We start from the raw sequence: 23725 nt of genomic DNA on the forward strand, positions 1-23725 counted from the left end.
AGACAGTTAAACCACAGACTTTATGCAAGTCTATTCCTCTGTTTGTCATTCTCCTGCAACTATATTACTGGTCATCACATAAATAATACTTTTATCCAATGCTTAAGGAAGAAAAATATTGTCAAAATAACCCCATTTGGTCTGCACATGCCTGAAACCTTCCCTCACAGGGACACTTCTAGCACCATTTTATCTGCAACACCTGGTATTTGGCAGATGTGTTGCAGAAACAGGTTGGCTAGGGAGGCAGTGAACAATACCCCAGATGGTACACTTTTTTTCAAAACAGAGCCTGGGGAGTTGTCCTGCTGTTTATCATTAAGAAGTATTGTGCATAGAACTCATTACCTGTTAGTACACATTCCTGCAAAATGATCACAGTGGTAGGGCATCAGTTCCCACAACACACAGCTCCATGAGCTGTGATGTACTGTGCACCGTTGGGATGCTTCCTCCCACTATTCAAAGTCATGGCTCTTCGTCTTTTCTGTTGTGACCATATCACAGTATCACAGTATCAGTCAGGGTTAGAAGGGACCACAAGGATCATCTAGTTCCAACCCCCCTGCCATGGGCAGGGACACCCCACACTAGAGCAGGCTGGCCAGAGTCTCATCCAGCCTGCTCTTAAACACCCCCAGGGACGGGGCCCCTGGACCTCCCTGGACAACCCATTCCAGGGCTTCACCACTCTCATGGTGGAGAACTTCCTCCTCACCTCCAGCTTCATTCCATTCCCCCTAGTCCTATCACTACCTGAGATCCTCAGAAGTCCCTCCCCAGCCTTCCTGTAGGCCCCCTTCAGATACTGGAAGACCACAATTATGTCACCTTGGAGCCTTCTCTTCTGCAGACTGAACAGCCCCAACTCCTTCAGTCTGTCCTCATAGGAGAGGTGCTCCAGCCCTCTGATCATCCTCGTGGCCCTTCTCTGGACACCTTCCAGCACCTCCACATCCCTCTTGTAATAAGGGCTCCAAAACTGGATGCAGTATTCCAGGTGGGGTCTCACCAGAGCTAAGTAGAGGGGGAGAATCACCTCTGGCTACACTTCTCTTGATGCAGCCCAGGATCTGATTGGCTTTGCGGGCTGCAAGTGCACACTGAGAGCTCATGTTGAGATTCTTGTCCACCAACACCCATAGATCCTACTGTGTGCATTTGTTTCTTATCTGGCTGTTAATGCCCACACTATTGTTTCATTTGAGAGAGAGAGGCATGCTGAAAGGTAGCTAGACAATATGCGAGCATATTGGAGGGAACATGTTTCTGGAGGAGGATAGTCTTAAGTAAAACAAGCTCAGTGCTTTTGTCCTATTAATTAGAAGATACTTGTCTGTGCCAAAACCAAAACAAAGCATAACACAAACCAACACACACAAAAAAAACCAAACCACAAACAAACAAAACAAAACACCAAACATTTAGCAAAATCAGCAGGGTCTTCACAAGACAGTAGCTGTTGTTTTTTAATAAACAATGAAAAAGAAACCTACATATGATCATTTTTTGGTTTTGTTTGGCTTAGTTGTTCGAGGGGGTTTTCTGGTGTTTGTTTGTTTTGGTTGGGTTTTTAGGGTTTTGGTGTTTTGTGGGGTGGGGCTTTTTTGGTTTTGGTGGTGCTGGTGGTTTGTTTTGAGGGTTTGAATTAGTAGAAGATGTATTACAGTGCATTATAGCCTTTCCTCTTACCATTACATCTTGCTTCTATTCACTTTGTTTTGTATATCACCATCTGACACATGATATCTGATGTCAGTCAAGCTCACAACACTATTAATCACAGAATGGTCCAGGCCGTAAGTGACCTCCAAAGGTCATCCAGTCCAATGTCCCTGCAGTCAGCAGGGACATCCTCAACTAGATCAGGTTGCCCAGGGCCTCATCAAGCCTCACCTTGAGTATCTCCAGGGAAGGGGTTTCAACCACCTCCCTGGGCAACCCATTCCAGTGCTCCACCACCCTCACAGTGAAGAGCTTCTTCCTGACAATCTAAATCTGCTCTTCCCTAGTTTGAAGCCATTGTCCCTTGTCCTGTCACCATAGGCCCTTGTAAACAGTCTCTCCCCATGTTCATAGCTTTATTGTCAATATCCTAAGAAGGCAGCCATTAGAAAATCCATCACCCACGATTTATCTTGCCAGGGCCATTTGATGGCAGTGGAGCAATTTACTCGGTGCATCTTTCCAGAACAGACACAAAGCAAAGCATTGGGAGGTAAAAGATAAAGGAAACAGCATCTTTCCAGAGCTGATGGAAGAGCGTTATTATCGTGTCATGGCTGTAGAACGTCAGTAGGGCTTTAGTCCCAGCAAGGACTGGAGCTGCACAGACAAATAGTATCTGCTATGATTAAGCCTTGCAGAAAAGGAAGGGTGGAGATTTGCAGTGAGAGTACACGTATGCCTGCTAAGAGTGAGCGTCAGAAGAAGAATCAGGCAGAAAACTGCAAAGCTGCAGAGGTGGTTAAGTTGTACTCTAAAAGCAACTTCTGTTTTGTTTTTAATGTTCTTCATAGAGAAATATCCCTGCCTCAAAAATAAAAAGGGGGAAAAGAAAAGGGGAAAAAAAGGCAAAAAAAATATCCTGAAGTGATGAGCAGGATATTTCATAGAGAAATATCCTGCCTCAAAAATAAAAAGGGGGAAAAGAAAAGGGGGAAAAAAAAGGCAAAAAAAATATCCTGAAGTGATGAGCAAGATTCTCTACTGTAGATATTTTACAAATAAGCATCACAATATTCCTGGGATACCTAATACATTGAAAATATGATTAATTTCCAGAGCAGTAAGATATTAATGGAATAGCCAGCAAGCAAAGTTCAGTGCAGCAGAAATATATGCCTGCAATCACCTTCAAATCTTTGCAGATTTGTTTGGCCGTGTGAAAATAAAAGGCAATCTTGCTCTAAAGCTCTGCAGTCGGCGGACTAGTCCCAGAATTAATCCAGGTCTGTGTCCAGGAGGCTGAAATACTATCTTTGCAACATCAAAGAAACACCTACTGTAACAAATCAGAAGGGCTTCACAGATGTTGAGTAGTTAAGAAACCTGGCATAGTGCCCAGCAAACCCAATGTCTCAGCTGCAAAGTGCCCGTGTCCACGCAAAGTCCAGCCAGCAATGCAGCTACTGTAAAGAATATATTTAATCAAGTGACTAAGAGTTAAATTTCTTGTTAAAGGGAAGAGAGGAAAGGAAAAAAAAGTACTATATATATAAATAGACAACCTAGTCACTCCACAGAGGTGCTACCAGCTGAATCCTAATGTTGAAAGAAATATCGATCCCAGAAAGGTCATTAATCATTATACTCTCAAAAAAAACCAACCTTGGCCAGTGACCTTGATAAGGTTGAATTCTCCTACTGATAGTGGAATGAATTACTCTGTACAAAACAGCACAGTGCTTCAGAACAAGAACAAAGCACAATTTAACCAGAAGATATTAAAAAACACTTAACCAGCCAAACAATGAGTGGTTTTTAAGGAAACGGAGGGAAAAGCCACAGCTCATTTGGGCTGTTCTGGATTGGCTTCTTTCTTTAATTCATTTCTAATCTGCTCTGGGTTTAAATCAAAAGTATTTTTACCTTCATTTTAATTGAAATTATTAAAAGTGAGACTATTCCTTTGATTTTCACTGGAGTAAGCATTCACCTTGGTAATCCATACCAAAAAAATAACACAGCAGTCGCCATCCCTGGAGGAGTTCAAGAGGGGATTGGACGTGGCACTTGGTGCCATGGTCTCGTAGGCATGAGGTCTTGGGTGACAGGTTGGACTTGATGAGCTTTGAGGTCGTTTCCAAATGTGTTGATTCTATGATTCTGTGATTCTATGACTTTTTCACTAGCAATGATTTTGTTTGGAATGTGTAGCTAGCCCAGGAATTGGTGAAGATTTCACTGTGGTTCATCTTGTATAAATTCTGAGCAGATGTAATACTTCAGGAAGATTGTTTTAAATGGGACAATGTCTTATTTCAATGCTACTACTTCTTCTATTAGTAGACTCACATGAAAGTTTCTTCCCAGAAACTGAGACAAGACTATCGCTTTAGAGACGGCCTTGCAGAATTCACTTCAGTTCTGCAAGACCAAAAATTTAGTAAAATTAAAACAGGGCAGGTGAGGAGAAGATTTAAAGAAAAAGGCATTTCAGGCCCTAGTAGAACATACTATAAGCATTAAGAAATTCAGTGAACTTGTGGAGAAAAAACAAGTAGGATGTCAGAACAGTATTCATTCACATATCTCTGTTATATCCTAATAGTAACAGAGTGTCCTCGTACAAATTTCTCCACATCATTTGCTTTCTGTTTTCCCAGTAATGAGGGAATGAAGTGAACAGAAGAATGACTAATTTGCTTCTTCCTAGACATAGCTCAGAGCCTGCTGCATGGGACTGCTTTTAGAATAGAATAGACCAGACCAGGTTGGAAAAGACCTTCGAGATCATCAAGTCCAACCTATCACCCAGCACCATCTACTAACATCAGAAGAACAGAGTTATGAGTTATTAGAGGGTGTACTGGTAAACCTGTCCTGTGTCCAGTTCAAATAACATAAAAGTTAAACCAGGCAGATTGATAGTCTCATTTGGATTTCCATGTTCACCAAAGTAATAATTACTATTAAGTATTGTAGCAAATGTAGTAATACTAATTACTGCTATTGCTTTCTCCTATTAAACACATACTAAAAGGGGGAGGGGAGTAAAACGTGGTCCGTTCCAGCATACAGCGTATCAGCAGAGTAAACATTTCAGTCGATTAAACAGACTAGACACATTGAAAATTGTGAGGCAGTACCTAGCCAAAGCCAGTGCCCTGTTTACTCTTTCCTCGAGGCCCGTGGTTCCCAGGGCTTTCCACATGAGCCAGAATTTGAATGCATCTGGACGCCTGCTGCACTGAATGGACTTGTCACCAGTGTCATAGCTGACATCGTAGAACTTGTCCTGCTGGAATAGGTATGCAGCCTTGGCAGAGTAACACTTCTTCAGAAGGCCCTATTAGAAACACAACAGAGACTTAGATTGCTGATAAGCATTTCAAACTCAATTTTTCTTGCCTGCACCAACTGCTTAATAAAACAGAACAAGAAAGCCATTATTATTATTGTCATTATTTTCTTCATAACATCACAGAAGAATTGCAGATTGAAGAGGAATTCTGAATCTGATCTCGAGAAATTATGGAAGTGGGTACCACAGAAATAGTTAGCCAAGGGCATATCATGGGTGGAAAAGAGAGAGAAGAATCCTATATCCACCACTCCACTCTACAGAGTGGAAGAATAAGTCCTGAGGAGCTCGGTACATATGCATAAATGGCCTAATCTATTATTTCTTGGTCAAGAACAGCACAGTTAGTTGCAGATAGGGAGGATTTTAGCCCCAAGACAAACATTTAGCCCTCACCAACAAATAAAGTCACTGAGAATTTAATATAGGCTATCTGATTTTAGTGGAAACACCACAAAAAAAAGTTAATACAGCCCCCAATTTTTGTCTGTTTTCATAGACCAGACAATTTTAACATTAGAAAATAAAGCTCACAAAAGGTACTTCAGCATTAGTTATAGTTTGTTAATGGCATCATTTTTATGTGTCAGTCTACAGCCTCTAACTTCTGAGAGGCTGCTTGGGCAGAGATGAGCACCAGAAAACAAAGATAAATGAGTAATACAGCAAGTTTCAGCAAAGCACAAAGCTGGGAAACAGCACATGGGGTGCTACATGCACAAAGGTGCAGAGTAAGAGAATAGGCATAGAAGTGGCCATTGACTTAAGAATGAAGCATCAAAGTATAGTCTGTAATATTATAAAGAAGAGAGGTCTCTCAGGACACAGATTGCAAGGGAGCAGAGATGACAGAGGGCTTACAAGGAGCCCAGGAGACAGAACAGGTTGTAGATTTGTCAGGAATACTAAAAGCAGGTAAGAAAAATAAACCACAATCTACAAGATAGTACTAGAACAGAAATTCATGGCTACAGCAGCTGATTCAGATCTGCAAGCATGCATGTGACAGCTGAACCAGAAGCTTGCTGTACAGAACAGACCCAAGAACAGAAGTAGAGCAGAATTTGCTAAGGAGTATCTCAACAGAGCACAAGCCATTTTCCAGCCCAATGTCAGTCTTCCAACTGAATCAATTGAATGAGCATTTCACATTTCATTTTCTCTTCATCTTACACAGACAGTGTCTGACATCTTAAAATGTCACATTCCCGCGACCAGAGATACAATTCTTGATCTACATTACAATGCTGGTAACTCTGGAAATTGCAACAGAAACCTGAGTGAGAAATAATCCACTGGCATACACAGAACAGAATAAATCAGGTTGGAAGCGACCTTCAAGATCATCAAGTCCAACCCATCATCCAACACCATCTAGTCAACTAAACCATGGCACCAAGCACCCCATCAAGTCTCCTCCTAAACACCTCCAATAATGGCAACTCCACCACCTCCCCAGGCAGCCCATTCCAATGGGCAATCACTCCTTCTATGAAGAATTTCTTCCTAATATCCAGTCTAAACCTCCCCTGGTGCAGCTTGAGACTGTGTCCTCTTGTTCTGGTGCTGGCTGCCTGGGAGAAGAGACCAGCACCCACCTGTCTACAACCTCCCTTCAGGTACTTCTAGGGAGCAATAAAGTCTCCCCTGAGCCTCCTCTTCTCCAGGCTAAGCTACCCCAGCTCCCTCAGCCTCTCCTCATAGGGTTTGTGCTCCAAACCCCTTACCAACTTTGTTACCCTTCTCTGGTCTCCTCCTCTCCAGCCTTTTCAATTCATTCATTGACACTAAAACCAAAACAAGCAGAAAACCAACCTGTACCTTCTAGAGTACAGAAGAACTTCAAAGATTTACCCACAAATTCTGTAGGAATTTGACAATCCCATCATAGGATCATTTGTTTGCCAAAAAAAAAAGGACAGCAAATTCAGTCTGAACTCTTGACACACATGACCAGCACATTCAGCCCTGTGAAAAGACAGTCTATGTGACAACTTGGGAAAACACAGGGGCAGCAGCTGCTCTCCCTCTGCAGTCATCAGAGTGATAATGTGTTGCTGCAGCACAAGCTGCCATAGCTGGAAAGCCAATGGTTGGCACTTTTTCTTTTGCAGTATCACAGAATGCCAGATTGGGAGGGACCCCAAGGACCATCTGGTCCAACCATTCTAGGTAATAGTCTAGCTTCAATTAGATAGTCCAGCACCCTGTCAGGCTGAGTTATAAAACTGTCCATTGTAGAGGAATTCACTACCTCCCTTGGGAGATTATTCTAATGTCTAACCTTTCGTGGTGAAAATGTGCTTCTGGATTCGAATCAGAATCTCCCCAGGAGTAACTTGTACCCACTACCCTTTATCTTTCCCATGTAACTCTTGTAAAAAGGGATTCTCCATCCTCCTGGTGGTCACCTTTTATATACTGGAATGGTCTCCCCTAAGCCTTCTCAAGGCTGAACATAAGCAGTTGTCTCAGCCTTTCCTCATATGGAGAGTCTTACAGTCCTCTGATCATTCTCTGGACACTTTCCAGCCTGTCCACATCTTTTCTATACAGCAGGGACTGAAACCATATGCAGTGTTCCAGGTGATCTGACAAGAGCTGGGTAAATGACTTCTTTATCTCTACTAGTAATGCCCTCGTTGATGAAACCCAGCAATTCCAGTTCAAGATAAGCTTTTGCTTCTTGGTAATACCCTTGTAATCTTCAATAGGTAATGTTCCCTCTCTGGTACATTTCCTTTTCGGCTGAGTAGATGCAGAAGCTCTCAGCTAAGGCAAGGGGGTCTCTTGTTCTGCCTACTTCCCTTGCCTTTAGAGTGGATGAACTGGTTTTTTGTCTCTAGGTGAGTGTTCTTGAAAACCTCCCAATACTCGCTAATTCTTATCTTGCATGTAAGCTTCCCATGGGATCCCTTACAACTGTATATAAAATTCTCACACTTGCTTTCTGAGATTCTCAGGAAAGAAAGGCAAGACGACAACATTAGCAATCAAAGAAAAGTCAAACACTAAAGCATCCATACTTCATCTTTGTGTTCTTTGCCTAACAGCTGCACAACAGGAACAGGAGTCATTATCAAACAATTGTGCCTTACTCACTTAGATCTCCATACCTTGATTTTCAAGGGAAATAAAAAGTGTTACTAAACATGGTATTTAAAAATAAATTAATTTCTTGTTGCTGCCTTAATTGCTTTGTCTCCTACTGCAACATTTTGTACAATGTTCCTGCAGTGAGTGTATAGTACAGGTGATCAGTGTGGGACTATCTTCTACCTTATCAGAACATAACACAGCTGCACAACAGAGGATATTACAGGATATTAGTTCCCGTCATGCCTGTTGTCCAAGAATAAAAACTTCCATTTGTCACAAGAAACCTGAACTCAGTTATTATATTACAGAAAGACTGAGAAGTTCACTGAAGGTAAGAGTACAGCTGCAAAATCTGAGTTTAAAAACAAACACTCTGAAGTCAAAACATAACATGAGCAAATAGCTAAATACCTCCAAATGAACTCAAATCCTAGGAATATAATCCACTTTTAACAATAAAAACTGGGTACTGCCCTACTTGCTTGATGTATCCAAAGTTGTCAAGATGTGCATGGCTTGATCCTTTTCTATCTGCTTATCTAATAATGCAACACACTCAAGAAATCCTGATGAACATACTGCCTACTGTCAATCTCCAGAGGCAAGTACAGTGACATTTTCCATTGTGTCACTAGAGCAAACAGGGACAAGAAACAAATCATGCTTTGTGAGAAAGAAATGACAGGCCAGTGTAAGAAGTGAGGTGAAGGAGAAAGAGAAGAGAAGAGCAATGGAACACCTCAGAATAGATTTTGGGTGGGAAGGACAACAGAAGAGGGGGGGGAAAAAAACCCTCAATATAAATTTTATGGTCAAGAAAGCACTTACTCCTTCACTGCGGTGGTCTCAAAAATAATGGACTCAAACATGCTGAAGACATAAAAAGACACCTCAATTTTCCAAGTCAGATGATGGAAAAGTGGAAGAAAAATATGTAAAGAAGCATGCTAACAACATACTCAGTCCCGAGACGACCTCCACAGTTTTCCACACAGTAACTGAGCTGCTCTGGTCAGAAGAGCTGCAAAATTTTCATAAGAACTGCCCCATTAGACAAGTTTGAGATTAAGTATCTTTTGTCTTTCTACCCTTTCTAATGGCAGTGCTCTGCCTTCAAATGGGCTGAGAAAGTTTAGAAAATGGAAACACTCTTTTCATTGAGGCCCTAGTCTACTATGAAGTTTCAAATAGACTTTGTTTCTAAAAATCTATGGATAGCTGCTGTGTGTTCTAATTAATGGCAAATAAACACTGATACTGTGAGCTCTGGTCACATAATTCAAGATCTTTCTCACTGAACACACTTACCTGCAAGCAAGTATTCCCATTTCTTTCCACTGCCATTGCTAGTTAAAAGTGAATTTCTATTTCATTAACGTAACTTCTTTTCCCTCCAAGACAAACCTCTTTGTGATTTGCTTCATCTGAAGCAATAAGGACAATCTTTTAAATGGCATACTTGAAAATTCTCCAGAGCAGCACAGGGCGAGAGGCCAAGTCTGTAATTCACTTCAAGACGTGAGAAGAAGCTCTCAGTTGTACAACCCCAAGCAGAAAGCAATGGGAGGAGAGCATTTCCTGCAGCTGCCCTAAGAAGGAATCAGGAAGTAGATATCTTTGTGATACTGCTAATGATGAGGAAGAGATTACCCTCTAGTTGGCTACCATGATCACTTCAATCAGTTATATTTTGTGCTAAATTGGGATGAGATTAGCTACATCCTTTGAGACTTAATTTTTAACTGATAAGGGAGAATTCCGCTCGTTACCTAGAATTGATAGCTTAATTACCCGATTTAGTGCTATACTCTGAATCACAAAACTTTGGCATTGATGATCAGTATTAGTCCTCTATTTTAATGGTGTTAATATTTACAGGGATTATAGCAAAACCAAACTGGACTACCTCTGTGGTATTAAGGAGATATGTACAACACAAGCCTGATTCAGAGCATTATAAGAGCGTTGGATGGGCAGAGTCCAACAGCGTAAGATTTAACACATCTAAGTGTCACGTTCTACACATTGGCCACAAGAACCCCATGCAGTGCTACAGGCTGGGGTCAGAGTGGCTGGGGAGCGGCCAGGCAGAAAGGTACCTGGGGGTACTGGTCGATAGTAGGCTGAGCATGAGCCAGCAGTGTGCCCAGGGGACCAAGAAGGCCAGTGGCATCCTGGCCTGTATCAGGAATAGTGTGGCCAGCAGGAGCAGGGAAATCATTCTGCCCCTGTACTCAGCACTGGTTAGGCCACACCTTGAGTCCTGTGTCCAGTTCTGGGCCCCTCAGTTTAGGAAAGATGTTGAGTTGCTGGAACGTGCCCAGAGAAGGGCAACAAAGCTGGGGAGGGGTTTGGAGCACAAACCTTATGAGGAGAGGCTGAGGGAGCTGGGGTTGCTTAGCCTGGAGAAGAGGAGGCTCAGGGGAAACCTTATTACTGTCTACAAGTACCTGAAGGGAGGTTGTAGCCAGGTGGGTGCTGGTCTCTTCTCCCAGGCAACCAGCACCAGAAGAAGAGGACACAGTCTCAAGCTGCGCCAGGGGAGGTTTAGACTGGATGTTAGGAAGAAGTTCTTCCCAGAAAGAGTGATTGGCCATTGGAATGGGCTGCCCAGGGAGGTGGTCAAGTCACCATCACTGGAGGTGTTTAGAATAAGACAGGATGAGGCACTTGCTGCCATGGTTTAGTTGATTAGATGGTGTTGGGTGATAGGTTGGACTCAGTGATCTCTAAGGTCTTTTCCAACTTGGTTAATTCTATCCTATTCTAAACAGAGAGCAAAGTCAACTCACTAATGTTTTGAGAGTATCAGTCTGTCCAACTTTGTGTTTAAAGAGCCAAACCAATTCATGACACAGCAACATAAGGGGGTTTTGAGTCTATCTTATTACAGAAACCATGAGAGTTACTCAGGGTATAGCAGTGGGAAAAAAAGAGACAGATGTGCATTTCTTGAGTGCTTTAAGAACTACAGAACTGTCATTGATCTGAGCTTTTACAGAGGATTAACCAATCTTTTTCTTTGGTGAAAATGCTTCTCCTTTATAACCAAGTCAAGCACTCTCTTTCCTCTCTCTACCCTGTTTGGAAATCATTCCAATTTTGTTCCATTGAAGCTGGAAGATACTCTTACCAGCAGTTTCCCTGCAGGTTTTTTTTTGGCTCTGTTTTAATCTGCACAGGAAAATATTTAAATACATTTCATTCTAATAATCTAGCTGCAATGTCTTAAGACTATTAACATTGCTAAAACACACAGCTTTATTGATGCTGTGTGGCAAAAAAAATAATCCCTAGCCAGCATAATTGTGGTGGGTTGTTTTTTTTTTTGCTAATGGTAAATTAGGATGTTCTCTCTACGTCAGAAATGTGATGATTCCTTCTATAGACCATCTTTTCATATATAAAGTGAAATACAAAGCTTGGACTTGTTAAAGGATCTGAACTCTAACAGAAAAACAACAAAAAGAAAGAAAGAAATCAAAGGGATTATTTGTCCACTTGTAATCCCCTAACTAATACTGAGGTGACCTAATTGTGGCCTTCCAGTATCTGAAGGGGGCCTACAGGAGGGCTGGGGAAGGACTTCTTGGGATCTCGGGTAGTGATAGGACTAGGGGGAATGGAATGAAGCTGGAGGTGGGGAGATTCAGGCTGGATGTGAGGAGGAGGTTCTTCACCATGAGAGTGGTGAGACCCTGGAATGGGTTGTCCAGGGAAGTGGTCAAGGCCCCGTCCCTGGAGGTGTTTAAGACCAGGCTGGAGGAGGCTCTGGCCAGCCTGCTCTAGTGTGGGGTGTCCCTGCCCATGGCAGGGGGGTTGGAACTAGATGATCCTTGTGGTCCCTTCCAACCCTGAATGATACTATGATACTATGACCTCAAAGCAAAGAGGAAAAATAGACTAACAAAACTACCTTAATCAGACCTTGGAAGGGAGCTAGGGCCTGATTCACAATTGAGATGTAACATCTACGTTTAACATTTTCCTCCCCTGATTTCTTGCAGATGAATCCACTTCAAAAACTACCTGAGGTTCCTCGAACATTCCCTAGCAGAGCAATGTGTACCAAACTCTTCCAGCTCCACTGAGGCATCTTAACCACTGCGTGAAGGAACTATGTGGATCATCTATAGCCATCGCTATTTACATAATTCAGGAGCAGTGAAGTAAGCTCCAAAGTGAGAAACTGATACGTGTACTCTTCCCTTCTCTTACTGGTGTGGAAAAAGCATTTGTAACGGGAAACTGGATTCAGCTGCCTCTTCTGGTATGGAGAGGGTCAAAGTGAATCATAGAATTGTTAGGGTTGGTAGGGACTTCAAGGATCATCTAGTTCCAACCCCGCTGCCGTGGGCAGGGACACCTCACACTAGATCAGGTTGCACAGAGCCTTTCTGACAAATTGTCTTACACATGCTTTTGAGCTTTCTTTTTTCTTAAGGATTTATACTCCAACACTTTCAAAAAGCTGCTAAGGACTTACACAGATTTGTTTGTGTGTCTATTTGCATATAAAGACTGCACTGGTACATACAGCAAACAAGCAAATGCCAATATTCAAGGAATTAAACACCGTGTAAAACACCCTCTCCTCTGCACACAGAGAAACCTGCAACTTTCCAGAACATGTCTCACCCTACAACAGAATCCAAATCTATGCTCAGTAATACTTGTGTTTTCACCCCTCAATGGCCTACAATTCAGCTCTAAAAATATTTCCAGCACATCGTTGCCTAGCTATGATTTAGGGGTGGAATGGAATTGCTCCACTAGACATTACACTCCGCGTAAGAAGAATACAGAAAAGGCTGCCAGAGCCCTGAAGTTGGAACAGTGTTTCTAAAGTAACTCTAAATGTCAGGGCAGGGAGAATATTTAATTACCTTCAGTTTCTCTCTCTGTTTCTAAGAAATTTCCACTGTACAGCCCTATATCTGCACTGGGCCTAGTTATTAAAAATAAAAATAGAAATCACTGAGCTCTTTCACAGAATCACAGAACCAGCCAGACTGGAAAAGACCTCAGAAACCATCAAGCCCAACCTATTACCTAACACCTCGTGACAACTAAACCATTGCTCCAAGTGCCACATACAATCATTTTTTTAACACTTCCAAGGATGGTGACTCGACCACCTCCCTAGGCAGCACATTCCAATGGCCAATCACTCTTTCTGTGAAGAGCTTTCTCCTCTCCTCAAGCCTAAACTTCCCCTGGCACAGCTTGAGACTGTGTCCTCTTGTTCTGTCACTTTCCAAGCTTGCAATTAAGTCAACACAATGATTTTAATCAAAACTTCACTGTTTCTTTTTCACCCTGGAATAAAGTGACAGACAAGCAGCCCTGGAGTCTAATCTTTAAGATTATAAACTCTTCTTGCTATTCTGCTGCACCTCACCACTGACTCGAAGCAGTGAGCACTGAGAGTGCACTGATTAGCATCTGTGCTCTGTGGTCCTCATCACCCCTCACTACCAGATGTTGGTAAGCAATTACATGGATAGCTAACCACTAGCAGCTGAAGAGAAACTCTCAGCTGTTTTGACAGAGATTTATGAAAGTGATTTACAAACTGTTGTCACAATATAGTGATGCAAACCTCAGAGACTTCAAATTTCATAGCGTTCAGCCATTCATAACCTGTAAAACATAAGTTAGTGGGCAATGGGTGTAAGTTTCAGCAGTGCTAAGTTTGAAACAGGGCTTCAAATAATAAAGAAACCAGTAAGAGGTCAGTTAAGGTAGAAGAATTCCACAAAGATGTATGCAGAGACTTGCTCCACATTTCAGACTCATCTTACATTTTGCCACTTGAGACCAGAGCTCTCTTGTCTGTTGTTTGCTTGCTAGACCTTTTAATTAGTCATGGCTTTCAGAAAGTCTAAATCATCCTAGTGATGAGGAAGAAATAGTAGAATGAGGGAAGAAGGCTCAGCACTTTTACCTGCACCCACTCTGACTCCTATCTCTTTCCTTTCCTCCTCTGTTGCACCCATGTAAGGGGATGCAAAGAGGACCTCTCCCTTGTTTAGAAGACATAGTACTGCTGCAGTCCCAGTGGATGATAGCTGTTCTGAGGAGTTCCATGAGCTCAGTGTTTTAAGTGCTGTATACCCAGGTGACAAAATACAGTAGAGGATTTGCGATCAGAACTGAGAAGCAAGGGCACACCAGCTGCAAAATCTGACCAGTGCTGAGGACAATGACTTCAGTTTGACCCTTTATTAATTTGGTGGTGACATTCAAAGTAATATAATTCAGCCTTTGCACCTCAATGTAGCAAAATTGACTTGCAGTTATTTCCTAATTATTCCCACTTCTATATCAGAGCAAGGACACTCTACTGCATTAAAGCATTTAAAAAAGATAAGTAATAATTTAAAAAGACTGACAAAATAAAAAAAGACAGGAGGACTTACAGAATTGTCTTTCACCAGGAGAGCACAGCACTGGATTCCTGCCAGCAGCATTTTATGGGGATTCCAGGCGACAGAATCAGCCCTGCAAAATGTATACGTTGGAGAAAGAGAGGTGGACAGGGCACCTATAATCATGGGTACCAGCAAAATCAAAATAGCCAGACACAATCTAAGCAGAAGGGGAAAAGAAATTAAAAGCTAAGATAAAAATCAAGCTATCCTATTTCTACACACATCCACAGGTCCAGAAATCTCTCCAATTAATAGCCAGATGCATTTTGAAACACACACCTCTCACGAAGGCAAACAGGGACACACAGCTTCCATTTCAGTGCCCAGGAAGCATGCCCATGAACTAAGCGGACTCACCTGTGGATGCCATGAAGAAGTCTGCGATGCTTTCTTGATATCAAAGCTGAGCCACCCCAAGAAGCCTGATGGAAAATTATACAAATTACATTGTCTCATCTCTGGAAAAGTTATTTTGATAATGCTTCAACTAATAATTTCTTATCATTTAAAACTTAGTTTAAGCTTTAATAGCATCTACTGAAACAGAGATGGCAGCCTGGGGGTATATCTAAAAGAGAGGAGCCACAACCTACACTGTCTCTTCTGTGTAAGCAAGACCATGAAGTGTCCTGGACTAACCAGACCCATTCCTGACACTGAGTGAGAGGTGCTTCTCTTCCCCACTCTAAACCTAAGCCAGTGAGAGCAGAAAGCCCTATTTTGCTTATCTTCCTCCTGCTAGTTGATTCCTTTCTGAGACATTCCCAAGGGAAATAGCAGCAAACTATAATGTCCACCAATTGCAAAGTCCAGGCTCACATTTCCAGTTTGGATAGTGAGTAGTCAATAGCAGCATTTCTGTTACCAGCAATCCAATTAATGTTAAAATTAAGTAAGACTTAACACACCTCCTTCAGGTCATCTAAGGACTAAGTGTGTGGCCTAAGAGTCATTTAGGCTGCCTCTGCAGTGAGGAGCTCTCTACTGAAATTCCTTATCAACTGTCATCTCATCCATTCTAGATATCTGTCTTTAGGCAACACCTTAGAATCAACAAGGTTGGAAAAGACCTCAAAGATCATCAAGTCCAACCTGTCACCCAAGACCTCATGACTACTAAACTATGGCACCAAGTGCCACATCCAATCACTTCTTGAACACCTCCAGGGATGGTGACTCCACCACCTTCCTGGGCAGAACATTCATTCCAACGCCTAGCAACTCTCTCTGTGAAGAACTTTCTCCTCACCTCAAGTTTAAACCTCCCCTGGTGCAACTTGAGACTGTGTCCTCTTGTTCTGGTGCTAGTTGCCTGGGAGAAGAGACCAACCCCCATCTGGCTACAGCCTCCCTTCAGGTAGCTGTAGACAGCAAGAAGCTCCCCCCTGAGCCTCCTCTTCTCCAGGCTAAACAATCCCAGCTCCCTCAGCCACTCCTCATAGGGCTTGTGCTCAAGGCCTCTCACCAGCATCATTGCCCTTCTCTGGACACGTTCAAGAGTCTCAGTGCCCTTAGATTGAGGGGCCCAGAACTGGACACAGTACTCAAGGTATAGCCTAACCACTGCTGAGTACAGGGGCAGAACAACTTCCCTGCTCCTGCTGGCCACACTATTCTTGATGCAGGCCAGGAACCACTGGCCTTCCTGGCCACCTGGGCACACTGCTGGCTCATGTTCAGCCAGCTGTCAATCGGTACCCCCAGGTCCCTTTCACTTTCTGCAGCTATCTCACTCCATAGACGATAGAAGGAACACAGACAATTAGCTTTTATTACACAAGTTAAATTTTTGGGTAACTGAACGAGGATTCTTACACATGAATTCTGCAAGGGATTCACCCACCAGGTGCCGTTAATCTTCAGTTCTCAAATAACTGAAGGGGAGTGATGGGCAGAACACATAATGAACAGTAAACATGCCATAGAGTGCATTTGAGAACTTGTTAAATATGAAGGGGGGGCGGGGGGGAAAGGTCAATGTTCATGCAGGTAGAATCCACTTAAGCAAATTCCCTGTGTAGTAGTAATCAAGGCTCCTCAGACACACAGGAAACATTAGTCCACAAAACATGTGGACCCAGGGTTGTGTTTTTATTTACATAGTCACAAGGGGCATGAAAGTTTAATAACTTGTCTTAACACGTGCCATTCTCCTTAATGAAGCAGATTAATGCATCACATCATGTTTGGTGTTGTCATGCTCACAACATCCTTGCTGAGGAAAGGAGTGCAGCACAACCTACAAGGTGAAACCTAAGGCAGGAAATTATTTGTCTCAAATTTCAGTAATCCTGAAACCCAGTAATCCTGGGTTTTCACAAGTAACCTAAATTTGCTATGTTATGGGAAGCCAATCCAACTGAACTCATACTCATAGACAATTTTTTTTCTCCTCTCAGCCTATGATTCAAAGTCAAAGCAGTCACCAAGTTATGCCCCAACTGTCACAATCCATAAACAATCCACTGTTATATCATTTATCTTTACAGAATTTGCATCCAAAGGCGCCTGGCTGCTCACACTGTCTCTGAAAAACAGGACTAGAAAAAGGCCTTCAAAAGGTCACCTTAACAGGCAAGATCAGCCATACTCATCCCATTTCTGTCAAACACTTGTCTTTTCTACAGATTATTAATCAATGAACACCGTCCGGCTTGTGATTAAAGTGAAAAGGTGCAGAGAGACACCAACAACCGCTGCCTCCTCAGCACTATTGGTGCTACTTTCTGCCTGTGTTCTAAAATCCTTGGACCACAGTACTAAAAGTGAATTTCAGCTCTATGATTCTTTACTCAGAAGAAGTTCCTGGGGATCCAGGGCTGGCAAAAAAAAACCAAAAAAAAACCAACCAAAAAACACCATGCAAAAACACACCAATAAAAACTACCCCCAACAAAACCCAAATGTTAGAAAGCACCTAAAAAGACTAATAATCACTGGGTTTGTCTACTTTTAAAGAGACCTTATTACCGTCTACAACTACCTGAAGGGAGGCTGCAGCCAGGTGGGGGTTGGTCTCTTCTCCCAGGCAACCAGCACCAGAACAAGAGGACACAGTCTCAAGCTGCACTAGGGGAGGTTTAAGCTGGATGTTAGGAAGAAGTTCTTCCCAGAAAGAGTGATTTGCCATTGGAATGGGCTGCCCAGGGAGGTGGTTGAGTCACCATCACTGAAGGTGTTTAAAAAGAGACTGGATGAGGCACTTGCTGCCATGGTTTAGTTGATTAGATGGTGTTGGGTGAGAGATTGGACTTGATGATCTCAAAGGTCTTATCCAACCTGGTCTATTCTATCCTATCCTATCCTATCTCTAATGACAGAGACTGACAATTTAACCACTTAACTTGTGCTCATTTAAAATGTCACTCTTAAACGTTACCTCTTGTCATAGCTGCAGTGGTCAGAGGAACAGATTGCTCCATTTCTTTTGGCAGCAGCTTTTAAAGCATCTGTAGACCATTACATATTGCCTCTTTGTCTTTTCTAGCTTAAATAACAGTGTTTTCCATCTTCCCTCATAACTTCTAGATACAGTTTTGCTAATCCTCACTGCTTTACTATTTTCTAACCTTACTCCTGTAGATCCTTAACCTTCTTTAAACGCAGCTTTTTATTTGGAAGCAATCTAGATAAAGCAGATACAATCCTCTCTTTCTTCCTGGTGCTGTATCTTCTTTATTCAGTTCCAAAGAACATTTATCACTGTTTGAAAATGCTCACTATCAGTCATTTGTGATGTACTGCAAACCCCAGGTCTTTTTCTGAAGATCTCTCTAGCCAACAATCCCCTGCCTATGCCTCTGCAGTTGACTGTTACAGCTTAAACTCAGAGCTGTATCTTTATTGCAGTCCAGCTTTGAAACTTGTTTCTTCAAACTGCCAAGATCTTTAAGATTTCTAATCCAGTCCTTGCACTGCCTCTTACAAGAGTTTTATATCATTATCAAATTTAGTCAGCATATTCTTTTTCATCCAAGTTATTATTGAAAATTCCAGATAAATTCTAATCCTAGGATAGAACTTAGTGGAATCTTGCTCAAAATATTCTCCCCTTTCAGCACTGAGCCGTTTGCAACTGCTCTCTGGATATGATTTTTTCCTCCAGGTTTTCACTCAGTACCAGAGCTGCAGCTTGGCATGTAAGGTGAGTGTCAAGAGGATGGAGCCAGGCTCTTCTCAGTGATGCCCAGTCACAGGACAAGGGGCAGTGGGTGGAAGTTGAGGCATAGGATGTGAGGATGACAGAACACTGGACCAGGCTGCCCAGGGGGGTTGCAGTGTCCCCCTCTCTGGAGATATTCAAAACCTGCATGGATGCCTTCCTGTGTGACCTGGTATAGGTGATCTTGCTCTGGCAGGGGTGGTTGGACTGGATGATCTTTCAAAGTCCCTTCCAGCCCCTAACATTCTGTGATTCTTTCTCATGAGATATTGCAAAGACACAATGAAGATAACTGCTTCTCCTCAAACCATGAGGCTACAAGAGGAAGACAGATCGATCAAACTAGTCTGACATGTTTTGTATACAACTAGTTCAGCTCAGAGCAGTGCAGGGTAGATCACAACACAAAGATTATCACCTCTGTCCCATGCAATATAGAAGATTTCACATACCAACTGTTACATATACAACAAACTGCTTAGAGATAAGCAATGGGAATCACAGCATTTGCAGTGATTAACTACATCAGCCAGGGAAACAGATCAAACCTCATTTTCTGTACTAGCCTAGCCATAGGAAAAAGAAAAGTCAAAGTAAGGACCAGCAGGGCAGAAATATTCATATGCAGTGTTTAAAGCTCCGTGAACACAATACATGACATATGCAAGTGCTGGAGATTGAGCACTTTTTGATGCAAAATAAGTAATTAAGAAAGGCATCACAGTTGCACAATAGAATGCAATAAGCGACTGGAATGCACATATGGATACCGTAATATACACAACATAAGTCTGATTATAGTCTCTGCACTTGGGCTGTTGAATGGCTTTACTCATGACACAGTCTGGGCTTCTTCCTTAAATCCCTTTTCCTCTTTAGGTTTGTCTCTATGTGAGAGCTTATCTACTCTTTCTGACTTTACTGAAATTTATCTTCCTGAATCCCAGTGATTTTATATTGACATTCTGCCTTTTGTGCTTCCTGAGGATCATGAGATTTATCATTTCCTATTTAATGAAAAGAGGCTCCCTAAGGCAAAGATATCAATTTTGGGGATCAGAAAATATTCTGAAGTGAGATACATTAGTGTAAATCTGGAAATAACACCACTGATATTCTTAGAAGACTTATAAACAGCTCTTGAGACCCTTTGCAGTAGATAATGCTGATTCCCAATGACACACAAGTCGTCCTAAATTAGACACAATGCTCCCTATATTTTTACCTTGGTTTTAATTGTACTGTAATCTTTTTCTCCTCCAAACTTACAGGACCAAAACAGCAGTACTCACTTGTTGTAACTCAGACTGCATAACATGTAAATCATTGAAAAAGAAGCCAGACCTCTCAAAGGAATGCAGATCCTAAAAACATTCCAAAAGCCTTGCCTATAAAGCTAGAAGGAGGTATGCTTGCTTAAAGACAAAGGGGAAAAAACATCCAGCTCTTTACTGTATTTCTTGGACACTTTCTGAATGGCAAATGCCTGGCCTCACTCTAACTTTTCACATATTGTATTTCTAATGGTTCTGAGTGGGGAAAAAAAGGCTCACATTATGAAACACAGTATGTTCATGATACCCTAGCACATTTGTGTACACCTGTACACCAGATGTTACTTACATGGAAAGCTTTCAGTCTTTTTCCCATACCCTACTCTCAAATACATCTAGAAATTTTAAATGAAAGAGGCTGAGGGAGCTGGGGTTGCTTAGCCTGGAGAAGAGGAGGCTCAGGGGAGACCTTATTGCTCTCTACAACTACCTGAAGGGAGGTTGTAAACAGGTGGGGGTTAGTCTCTTCTCCCAGGCAACAAGCACCAGAACAAGAGGACACAGTCTCAAGCTGCACCAGGGGAGGTTTAGGCTGGAGGTTAGGAAGAAATTCTTCATAGAGGGAGTGATTGCCCATTGGAATGGGCTGCCGGGGGAGGTGGTCAAGTCACCAGCATTGGAGGTGTTTAGGAGGAGGCTTGATAGGCTGCTTGGTTGCATGGTTTAGTTGATTAGGTGGTGTTGGATGATAGGTTGGACGTGATGATCTTGAAGGTCTCTTCCAACCTGGTTTATTCTATTCTACTCTAAACACACCACAACCCTAATGCTTTTATTCGCCAATAAAACACTGAAAGAATTCAAAGTTGTATTTATATATAATCACCCCTGAAACATTTTTAGGAGGTTGAAAGAAGAAGAAGAAACTAATTTTCAAATGGTTTTGAAATAGTTGGGAAATTACAAGACAGCTTTGAGTGCTTGTCACAACCAAACTATTTACTGTTTCTCACCACATGTAACAGAGGCAAATTAGAACGTACTTCTAATATTTTTAACATAAAAAAAACCCAGATCTTATTAAAGTCCAACTTAATTCTACATGCAACATCAACAGTCAAAAGAAAAAGAGCCATTATAAAACCCAGCAATGCCAAACAAAACTGCACAGTACAAACACTCACGTCAACATGAAGCCAGAGGCCATGCTTTTCACAGATACTGGCGATTTTATCCAGAGGATCAAACGCTCCCAGCACTGTTGTGCCCGCTGTAGCACAGACAAGAAAGGGTGCTGACTCCTGCAACAGTATTCAAAACAGGGGGAAAAAAAAAAATTGTCATTTGCAGTGCTCATTTCCTCCAGTGTATCTGCAGAGCTAAAGAATGAAAAGGTCTAGGACAGTCTACATTTCAGTGCCCAAGCAGAAAGTACTGTATGTAAAAGTGCTGATAGTTAAAAAAACAAACAAAACAAAAGACCAAAACCAAACACACACAAACAAAGAAAAAAAAAAAAACAAAGAAACACACAAGCACTTTCCATTGCCAGTTAACATCATCTCAGGGCAGACTTCACCTTCAGATTGTTTTGACAGGTGCAACTTCTGTCAGTATCAAAACATATCTGATATTTGATATCTCTCTTTATACACCGATTTTCAGTTCTCAGTCCTCTGAACAAAATGAAGCAACTAGCTAAGCCAGCAGGCTGTCCACGATGCAAGGAAAGGGCTTATCCCTCCAGGGCTTCCACCTGCATTGTCTCTACAATGACCCTTTTCTTGTCTTTTGTTGGGGACCACCTTTTGCATTTGGCAGCACTGGCACACATCACTACTAGGAGAGTCACCATCGCTGTCTGCCCCCCATGCCTGATCTACAGCAATGCACTGTTCTTCTGCTTTTACCCATTTAGAACACAGGAAGGTTTGTAGATAACTGAAGGTTACAAGAGAGACTGCTGGGTATCTCATACAGGTGGGATAAGCAAAATTTTTGTCAGGTTGCAGTCTCAGACAACCATCAGAAGCCACCTCTTTTGGTTTCAGTGGCTTTGCTGATTGCTTTCCCACTCAGCTAATAGCAGAGGTGCAATTACAATAGGAGACTAGGCCACATATCAGATAGATCTGCCTGTACCTACTTCAGATCAGAAACTGAAACAACAGAATAGCCTAGAGAAGAGGAGGCTCAGAGGAGACCTTATTGATGTCTACAACTACCTGAAGGGAGGTTGCAGCCAGGTGGGGGTTGGTCTCTTCTCTCAACATAACAAGAAGACACAGTCTCAAGCTGCACTAGGGGAGGTTTAGGCTGAATGTTAGGAAGAAGTTCTTCACAGAGAGAGTGATTTGCCATTGGAATGTGCTGCCCAGGGTGGTGGTGGAGTCACCATCCCTGGAGGTGTTTAGAAAGAGACTGGATAAGGCACTTGGTGCCATGGTTTAGTTGATTAGATGGTGTTGGGTGATGGGTTGGACTTGATGATCTCAAAGGTCTTTTCCAACCTGGTTTATTCTATTCTAACTCATGAAATCTGCAACAGCTCCATGAAACTGCTGATACTAGCCTTAGCTATGACTCTATGGTCTCACTTGTTGGTAAACACATACTGAGGGAACTTAACCTCTCTGCTTGTTTCAGCATCTGGCCCACAGCGTAACAATGCAGTTACTGAAGTTATTACACTGTACAATCAGGGATCCCTGCAATTCATCTTCAGTGAATTAAATCTCTCAGATGATGGAAATCTCTGTTGATGTAACTAATTGAGACTTCATGGAGATCAGACATCAGCTGAAAAATCAAACTCTACATGAGTCAAGTAACTTCACCTGCAATAAGATTGCTCTTTGCAAAAAAAGTGCCACTTCTAAAACAAAGACAAGCTTGATTCAGGGCTTACACTGACATTTTTACTTCAACAGTGCAGAGGACTGTTGGAATGGTATATAATTATGATTTATTTGTATTTTTACATTTCTTTAGGAACTGTTACAGCAGTGAAAAGTAACCTTGCAATGAATTAGTATTTATCCCATACATTCACAAAGAATTACTAGTACAATCTACCACAGAAGTCAATCAAGCTTACAAATCAGCCTGAAGCTCAAGTACAAAATGCTTGCAAGTGAGGCACAGATGTATCTGCTGCACCTAGTTTCTGTTAGCTACACCATTCCCCCACAGCCACAAAGTCAAAGGTCCCCCAGCAAGCATCAGGTAGTATGACTGAATATGGGGACAAGCCTAGGACCTCTTCAAATTCCAAAGACTGTTACCATTACATTTCCCCATCAAGAAGGGAATCAAACTTATTCTTCTTGAAAATATAGTTAAATAAATCTTCCTGACTACACTCTTCAAGAAGAGGCCTAAGACTTTCCTACTCAATGATCACTTGGTGCTTTATATTACTAGCAAATGCATCCTCCATTGTCTAGACATTAGAACATTTACTGTAATTTACTGAAGTGTCCTTCTGTAAAAAGTTGTCAAGTAGCAATTTATCAAGGACAGACAATTACTGAAGCTCTGATGAAACTAAACTCTTCCAATACACCTGGAACTCCCATTAAAATGCAATGAAAGTGTTTTCTGGTAAGCAGAGCATTTTAACATAGATGATGGTTTTAAATTGCAGAGCACCATACTGGGACTGACCTTTAAAAAAAAATCATAAATGCCACAATTTTTTTCAAATAAGCATTAAAATTATTCCTATCCC

The 23725-nt window shown here is 42.0% G+C and overlaps 1 protein-coding gene across 3 annotated transcripts in view; it reads right to left on the bottom strand.

Annotated features, from left to right (window-relative positions):
• The window catches only part of GADL1 (glutamate decarboxylase like 1), a 118555-nt gene that overhangs the window by 41982 nt on the left and 52848 nt on the right, over nucleotides 1-23725 (bottom strand). For all 3 annotated transcript variants that reach the window (XM_068152908.1, XM_068152910.1, XM_068152909.1), the window contains 4 exons: nucleotides 21180-21296; nucleotides 14917-14981; nucleotides 14548-14629; nucleotides 4812-5011 (listed from right to left, as the gene is read on the bottom strand). In XM_068152908.1, coding sequence (XP_068009009.1) covers nucleotides 4812-5011; nucleotides 14548-14629; nucleotides 14917-14981; nucleotides 21180-21296 — 464 coding nt within the window. The remainder of the gene's footprint in view (nucleotides 1-4811; nucleotides 5012-14547; nucleotides 14630-14916; nucleotides 14982-21179; nucleotides 21297-23725) is intronic.

Source organism: Melanerpes formicivorus, unplaced genomic scaffold (genome assembly GCF_026170545.1).
Source record: "Melanerpes formicivorus ecotype bairdi unplaced genomic scaffold, bMelFor1.0.p_v2 SCAF_24, whole genome shotgun sequence".
In the NCBI taxonomy this organism is placed as follows: Eukaryota; Metazoa; Chordata; class Aves; order Piciformes; family Picidae; genus Melanerpes; species Melanerpes formicivorus.